Below are 9063 nucleotides of genomic sequence, written 5' to 3' on the forward strand. Positions count from 1 at the left end.
CCGCCGTCGGCGCGGGGACGAACCTCTGACAGAACAAATGTCGTCGTCGATCATTTGTTTTTACTCACTATCAATGAAGGATTTTCATAATGAAAAGCGAGGTGGGGCCGTATCATAATAACTTTTAAATCGTGTAACAATTCATAAGCATTATCGTCAATGACATCGTTTGAAGTTCATCGGATTTAGAAATATCCTGCGTCAAACAAAATAACTGATAACGTTTTTTAGTGTCGGTCTTAGCGAGTTATACTCGTACTTGCATCTTAAGACATGTGAAAATATTTAATTAAATAATGATCCGTATATCGAGTCTGGCCTTCGATATCTTGGATCCCTCGAAGTCTTGGAATTTGTTGCAAGCAAAATCTCTGTTATTTCATCAAACACGTATTTACTCGAATGTGTCATTAACAGAAGTGTACCGCCGTTGAGATGATTCAGAAAGGCGTTGTGATTAGTGTTATCAGTCGGCATATTTGCAGCACTACGCGGCTGATACATAAACACAAGCAAACACATAAAGCTTTTATTAGCTAAAATTATATAACCACTAAAGAGTGCTTTGGAAATCTCGATTTTTAAAAGGTTAACAATATTTACAGATCTTAAAAATACATTGTTACATAAAAAAAAACGCGGACATGCGGACAGATAATTTGAAAGGTTTTTTTTCTGTATAAGTACGCTGAAATACTACATTCTACATTACATTCTATGTCATAAACATTTAACCAGGCTGCGACTGTCGGCAATCATTTCATATTTACGTACGTACATAATATCCGTAATGGCATTGCAAATATTCATAGTTTATAATCTCCTAAGCTTTTTATAAATCAAACATTTAAACCTAACGTTTTATGAAATTTCATCGCACAAACACACACATACACACACACACACACACATCTATAGCTCCGCCACCATCTTTAGTTCATAATTTGATGACGTAGTCGTCGTCCGTCCTTCTCTAACGCGTGCCATCACGCTCCCACGCGGCACGCACTCGCAGTTTGGAATGTTTGATGCAACCGAACTGGACTCCTGCCTACTAACACTTGTGGACACGAGCGCTGCGCCCGAGTCTCGCCAGCTCGCCACACCACGCACGTCGTCACTAAATACTTATGTGGAGTTAAAATTATTAACGTAAAATGACAATTATGAAATAAACAATTACAAATCCAGTGTATGATCTATGCTTATATAGATATTATATTATAAAGTCACGTGTAGTGACACGAGACGAAGCGGGTCTGACGCGTCTCTGCCCAAGCTGTATTGCGCCTTATTTTCATCCAAATATGGTTTAAAGTTGTACACATATACATCCACATGTACTTACAAATGTCGGTCACTCTGCGCCGTGTCGCAATCATGTGGAGCGTTCCTGTAGCAAGCAACATGTAGGCCGAACTAGTGATAAGATAAGCGCCGGAGAGTTTGCTTAATCCTCTGAAACTGTAAACTAGTCATCCTCCATCTCAATCCGATGAAAATAAATAATAACTTACTATTACAAATATTCTCCAGGTTATTTTTTTTTGGATGTTTATTTTTGTGGCTCGCTGTCGGGAGATGTTGCGCGCGTTGAAATCTTTTATGGGAAGATTATGTTTGAGAGATATGTATGGTCGTGTTTATTTATTTGCTTTGCAATGTGGTGTGCATTCGACGGGATCAAAAAAGCCGTCGAGCACATTGAAGTCAGCGCGCACTCGACACTTGATTAATTTTCTAATTATGCACTTGGAAATGATTTGTCGGTCTAACAAAATTGATAATAAAAATGTATGTATGTATTAACATGTTGCCGGCCTCAGTGTTCCCGTCCAGTTATAACGTGGGTGCCTTCAAGAGCAGGGTGAATCGGCATTTATTGAGCTAGCGCGCTCTATCCTTCGGCAGCGTCTTCACTTAGCTTAGGTGGAATCGTGGTCAAGCGCTGGTTTGTTTATGTTAAAAAATATATGTGTATATCATTTACCTAGTGATCATTGACACATCACGAAAATCCTCTCATACTAAACAAGTTCCCATTTTTTAGTGTAGGTAATTAAAATGTACTCGCTTGTTAAGTTGTTACCGACAGACTTAGAACTCTCGAACGGTATTTATCTTAGATAACAGCTGAAATCTAAATTAATAGATAAATATTAATAGTAGGAATATGGATATGTTTATCATAAAGACAATCGCCGGTACTTATTTGTAATAATAAGAGTTTTAGGAACGGAGCCTAAACGGTTAGGTGTACAGTCGACCGGATACGACTGTATACGACCGGATACAGTTTACAAGATTTAGATATAACGTAACTATAAGTAAAAATGTATTACTATCGTTATTCACAACAGATATAAAAGCATAGCATGATGGTTTTAATTAGACGAAATTTGACCATAATACTTAGTGTAGTTAATTTTTTTTTGTACAATAACTTTATGCACTATTCCACATTGTTTTTACGTTCCTCGTTACCTCAATTAGTTACATTAAAATGTTGTACCCCGCAAAGACTTCGCTTTACGTATTGATGTAATGCTATTGTCACATCTCTTATTGTACGCCAGTGATTACACCGCGGCTGGTGCGGGGCTCGCTTTCCAACCAGCTACATGCAGCCTCCTCCTGCCCCCGCCCCCACCCCGCCCGCTGCAGTCTCGCTACCTCTTGTGTGTAGCATGCACATCGACCTTTACTTGACTTTTATAAAGATGCAAATAAAATACATAACTTATAAACCAATAAGTTCCAACTCGCACCGCCTTAGCAACAACATGCGTCGGCACGAAAGTGCCTATAAGTGTGACACTTTACTTGTAATAACTAATATCTAAGGAATTAAGAAACCTTTGAAACTGTCGACTTAAGCCAAATGTTAATTGGCTTCAATACCTCGTAATCGTCAGCTGTTCCAACTGGCGCATTAAATTACATTATGCTCATTTCAAAAGGTATTTATGTAATTTGAACAGACATATTTGGGACATTAACTACGGCCGCTACACACGAGTAACATCTGTATGGTTTCACCAACATGCGCAAAATGCAATCGCAGTTTACTTTGCATTGTGTATAATAAGGTGAGCCGTGTATTGTCAGCTGGTGGCTCCAATAGTAGATCTTGCGACCACACGACGCAGGTGGGAGAGTTGACAGCGATAGGGCAAGCGACACGACTGCGCGCTTCCCAGGCCTCCACTCGCGTTTTCTAACGTCAAGTTGTAGTATGATACAATAGTTAGGATCAATTGTACGAATACGAGTACAACCAAATAAGTCGTTAGTCTGGAGGTGCCGGAGCCCTACTGCTAAACCGTAAGTGGAATGTGTGTCAAGTTTCCAGCGACCCCGCCCCGCCGCCCCGCCGCCCCGCGCCGTGTCACGGTCACACGACGCGCTATTCATTAGCAGCGCCGAGTGAGACATCTCCCGCCGAACCCGCGCCCCGCGCACTTCGCCCCGCGCACTCATTAACATCACCTCGACAATGCACTTTCAATAACCAACAAGCGCTCAAACGACACTAGCACTTAGGCGTGTTAACAATAAGGGCTACGATACCATATAAACATGTATTGAATAAATTACACACTTGTTCATTTCGCAAGCGAATTCGTCACGCACGAGTCGGTGTTGGAATGCGCGGGTATTAGCTAATCGCCTTTAAGTGCACATTACACTTGTGTTGTGTTGTGTTATATTGTGTACCTACAACGCGGCTGTGACGCCCTCGTGTGTGCGACATGGGCAGAGCTCGCTGCGCCTCTCCGCTCTCATCATTTATTGCCTAAGCTTATTCTCGCCTTACACGAAGGACTGCGCTGCGCTGCTGTTATCTTTAGTGTTTCTGAGCAAATTATGTACATTGTAAATGGACATTAAGATAAACCAATTAAAGTGTACGATAACGCGTTGGTCGTGTGTCCGCCACACACACTCGCGAGCAATACAATAGCCGGCAACGCCGCACAGGTGAGTATGTACATATAAGTATGTACTATGTATATGTATAGAGTGTATGCATGTTGTTTGTGCCTCCGACTCGTATTCATCGCTCTTAACGTTTGTTTAAATTCAAATGATGACCTTCGTAGTCGAGGGAATTTTCTACAGTTATGTCGCCCGGAATGTTAGATCAATTTTTTATTATTCTAAATGTCAAATCTAGATTGTGTAGTAAGAAATTAAGTGATGGATGATGACGGTGTCGGTGTCAGTGACGGGCACCCGATGTGAGTCCAGCATTAGAGGTAATGCTACTTACAGTATTGCAATGATACAGAATGGGCAGTCTCCTACAGCCTACAGCATGTGTGTGTACTGTGTCCGAATTGACGCTGCTGCCCACATAAATACTTTCAGTTAGAAAAGTCTGGTGTCTAACTTACTGATCGTTCAAACGAACTTAAGCAATTATTATTAACATGTAGGTACTGTAGCTATGCTTATGTTAAGTGAATACATACATAATATAATATGATATATGCAAGTATCGCGTGTGCCTCGCGCTCGTCCTTGCCAATCTAGCTACATACATACCTGAAGGCTTCGCGCTTGCAACCGGTTTACGTAAAGTCTGTATAATTGACTACATTAAAATTTCGATGATCTTCCGAGAAGGCGGACCTATCACGTAGGCGCGCCCAGGCCGCGTGACACACGCACGACAAATAATCTCTGAGAGAAAAACATGTTACACATTTTTTCTGACCACACACAGCAATACTAATTGCAATTTTGTAATAACTATTAAGATAATAGACAATTTCGTTACATATTCTTATAATTCGTGGGCATTGTCATAAATAACGGAACGACTTCCGGTACAATGAAAACTATATCCTGTTGTATTTGTACACTAGTGCGAGAAAGATGGCAGTAGGAGGATGCACCGGGTGCGAGCATGACGGACTAATCGCTCGTGATGCCGCTCACGCGCAGCTCCGCGCACCTGTCGGTCGCCACTTCCGAGTGCGACGCATCGCGCTAGTTTCTATCGAATTGTTGTAGTGAAAAGCGGACTTAAGTTCGGCTAACGTGCCGTGGCCATGAACGAAATGAAAATGTGCGGGACCTGACGTGACACAGATCTTCGCTGTGAAGGCAATAATTGTGAATACGAGTGTAGACGCGCGCCGCCGGAGGAAAAGGTGAAAGTAAATTCTAAAAGTAAACACTTGTTCAGTGAAGATTGACCAGAACATATAGTGAAGATTGCTTATTTTATTTGATCATCACAAAACTCTAGTGCCTCGTGTGTCGCAACCATTGGCGGGCCACGGTACCACATCGACGGTCCTCTAGGACATTAGGCTACCCGCAGATATCAGCAACAATATAATCCAATGCCAAATGTTTTTTCTATCTTAATTGGAGAGAATGACTGGAACGAAAATTTGTCTTCGTCGTTGCTTAATTTTAATGATTAGAAACCGGTTAACCAAATATTATACAAACTTTTCAATTTTATAGTATAGGTAAATATGTTTTTTCAACAGATACATTAAGAAGTGATTGAAACCGAGTGCAACCGAGTGTCCTTCAGCCGGGGATGTGTGGCCACCCTGCGTGAGGGCGCGAGGGATGGCGCAGCGCGGGGGCGGGGGCGGGGGCGGCACGGGGGACACGCAGCGCGCGCTCGAGCAGTTCGAGCAGCTGGCGGGGCTGCGCGCTTACGTGCTGGAGCACCTCGCTACGTTCACGGTGACGCGCGAGACCGGCATCGTGTACCCGGCGGACGGCATGCGTCGGCTGCTGCAGCTAGAGAAGACTAACGGTACGACTCCTAACCACGCCTTACGAAACAGACTGAGTTTTTTGGTAAAATATCCTCATTATTAAAGCGAATGCCAAGGCCTTGATCAGTATTTCTCAGAGTCACGAAACTCACACAGTCGGTTCCGGCTGCGCTGATGCGACGTGATGACAACAATTGACTTATTATTACTTTAAACAGGAGCTGGTTAAAGCGACAAATCATACTTGTTGTAAATACGAGTAATGAATAGCTAACACAGTCATTCATTATGCCTATACTTAGATAACGTAGCTATCATTTTTTCATTGAATTGATGACAGGTGACTAAGCAATGACGGAAACCAACAGTCCTTAAGATAAATCTGTGTTTTATGACGTGTTTTTCTCTTCAGGGATATGGAGTCAGAAAATGCAGCTATGTCTCGAGGACCAGTGGGTGCTGGTCATGGACTATGAGTCAGGGGTATGACACTTTCAAAGCATACATCAGCTCGGGTCAAAGAAAATCTGCGATTTGAGCATCTTCTGTATAAGTACATATCACGATGTTTCTATCTGCTGCTAGTGTTTTTAAACATGTATTGTTTAAAAATGACGGATCGAACTCGTTAGAGAGTTTTACTAAACGCCGAGCAGACATAATACTTTTATGAAACAAGACTTCTGCACTTGTGTAGTAATATTGGTATTAGTTACTTGAGCGTCTATTTTACAGGTGCAATATCTCAACTTCATACAAGACTCCTAATCCTTGACAACATTTCTATAAAATACTCAATTGTTTATGTATGGGTGTGAAACAGAGTATAATGGAGCGCTTCCCGGCGTCGCACGTGCACTCCCCGACGGCGTTCACGTCGCCCGAGCCCGGCGAGTTGTACAACAACGTGCTGGCGTTCGTGGCGGGCGCGCCGGACGCGCCAGACGCGCGCCGCGAGCTGCACATCTTCCAGTGCCACGACGTGCCCGCGCACGCGCTCGTTGAGGAGCTCAATGCGCTCAAGTTAGTACATCCCGCCAGCCTTTCTCTCCTCTTGCTCCGGAGCGCACGGCGATGGAGCCTTGATTTAAAAAATATATATATTAACAAGATTGCGGAGATATCGGAGGACGGCCTACTGGGAGATAATAGCACGGCGATATCGATACGTGAGATGTGCGAGTTTGGGCCAGACCGCGTGGACCGCGCAAAGAGCACGGACCGCTCCGCTCCAGCATGCGTTCGTATCGCTTCCCGCCCACGGTGCCGCTGCCCGTCTCCGCGTACTCCTGGCGCCCCCGGTGCGGCCTAACTACACAATTCCCCTTCTGTCACTAAGTACTAGTAAAATTTTGAACGAGATATGATATTACTATTTTTAAAGGCTAGACATAGAAAGAAAAATACAGGAATTTGCTAGTGGTATGTGACGTCAAGTATATTTTACAATCCTACCGGCCCGGGATGAGGGTTTTCACATTTGAAATTTTATTCCGATTTCTCGTTGTTGTCGTATAGTTAAGATAGTCTTGTGTATGCAGTCAGTGAGTGACGTTGTGGTGTGCAGGGGGGTGGGCGGCGCGGCAGGGGAACCCGGTCGGGATTTCGTCATCGAGCGGGAACGAGAGAGGGAGAGAGAAAACGAGATCGAGCGTCCGCGTCGGCAGGTGAGGAGTACAAATGTCTTGTACTATTTTTTTTAATAAAAATCTGGATTACGTTACGTTGAGATAGAAAGCTGTTGCATATGTACGCGACTCGTCGTAAATGACTAATGGTAAAGTTCCAATGTGGGTGACGTCACTCGAGCGGCGAGCGGCAGTATCGTATCGACAGTATTCAGTTCTAGAAGTAGGTTCCCCGCTATCGCTCTCCACTTGTGCGATTGCTTATCTGCCAGTATCAATGGAGCCCGCGATAAACACGCATCTTATAAATATCTATGGTTACTTCAATTATGATATATCAATCTATTAATGTTACATTACAGCTACAGCTTAACTAGACTACAAGTCTACCGTGTAAATAAATAAATAAATCAATCTACTGCAGCCGGCCATTCCTATGAATAATATTATACTTTAGCTAGGGCGAGCAGATTTTTCATCGTACGTTCCTCCATTTATAAGAATATGACTTTCCAAAATTGTTTTATTGCGCTCTCACTTCAACTTAACAAAAGTAAGTTAGCTTTTAACTGTCAAATGTCACTAATAAAAAAAAACAAGTATTAACAATATTCTACGAGTGAGTTTCGATCCCCTATTGTTTTGTAAAAACTTTGTTGTCGTGGTTTAACTGTCTTTCCGCTTCGTTTCCGCAGCCGATGGCGGCGCAGCTGGGACGTGAGCGCGGTGAGCGCGCGGGCTCGGGCGGCGACCGCGACGACGCCTCGTCCACCGGCTCAGAGCGGCTGTACGAGCAGGACATCGCCATCCTCAACCGGTGCTTCGACGACATCGAGAAGTTCATAGCGCGACTGCAGCACGCAGCGGCGGCGTCGCGCGAGCTGGAGCGGCGGCGACGCGGCGGGCGCGGCGCGCGGCGCGCCGGCGACGGCATGCTGGCGCTACGCACGCGCCCGCCGCCGGAGCGGGACTTCGTCGATGTGCTGCAAAAGTTCAAGCTGTCGTTCAACCTGCTGGCGAGGCTGCGCGCGCACATACACGACCCCAACGCGCCGGAGCTGGTGCACTTCTTGTTCACGCCGCTGGCGCTGATCGTGGACGCGGCGCAGGACGCGGCGGACGGGCGGCTGGCGGCGCGCGTCGTGCAACCGCTGCTCACGCGCGACGCCCTCAACCTGCTCGCCAACTGCGTCACCAGCAAGGAGACCGAGCTGTGGCACTCGCTGGGCGACGCCTGGCTCGTGCCCAGGTAACTGAACGCCGATTTCGTCGCTAGACTCTTCGTCATCATCATTGCCTTTTTTATTTCGTTATCCTCTCGATAGTTCGATTGAGTTTAGTACTGACATATTTCTATCCCTCTTCGCCAACGTTGTCAAACAAAAACAAGATAATTTCGTAGATAACAGAGATATTTGCGATTGTTACACGCCATGTTATAACGACATTCTAGATATCGATAACATTTTAAAGCCGGATTACGATCTACGAGTACAATAATAAAATATTAACAATACAGAAAATTTAAGGTTCTCATTGTGCAACGAAGTTCATGTTGTCGTAGCTCGCGGGACCAGTGCTCCCAATGACCAAACAATTTGTGTTCAACGGCTGAATTTTTGTGTAGGGAACAATGGAAGACCGCGATTCCTCCTTACCAGCCGGTGTTCATGGACGGCTGGTCCCCG

At 44.6% G+C, this 9063-nt stretch overlaps 1 protein-coding gene across 1 annotated transcript in view; it reads left to right on the forward strand.

The window, feature by feature from the left end:
• Positions 1-9063, forward strand: part of LOC106111988 (epidermal growth factor receptor kinase substrate 8-like) — a 13956-nt gene that overhangs the window by 1324 nt on the left and 3569 nt on the right. The window contains exons 2-7 of the mRNA XM_013294217.1: positions 5508-5785; positions 6160-6230; positions 6571-6770; positions 7315-7414; positions 8071-8624; positions 9003-9057. Of these exons, the coding sequence (XP_013149671.1) occupies positions 5593-5785; positions 6160-6230; positions 6571-6770; positions 7315-7414; positions 8071-8624; positions 9003-9057 (1173 nt within the window). The 5' untranslated portion in view covers positions 5508-5592. The remainder of the gene's footprint in view (positions 1-5507; positions 5786-6159; positions 6231-6570; positions 6771-7314; positions 7415-8070; positions 8625-9002; positions 9058-9063) is intronic.

The sequence above is a fragment of the Papilio polytes genome, unplaced genomic scaffold, assembly GCF_000836215.1.
Source record: "Papilio polytes unplaced genomic scaffold, Ppol_1.0 DF824135.1, whole genome shotgun sequence".
Taxonomy (NCBI): Eukaryota; Metazoa; Arthropoda; class Insecta; order Lepidoptera; family Papilionidae; genus Papilio; species Papilio polytes.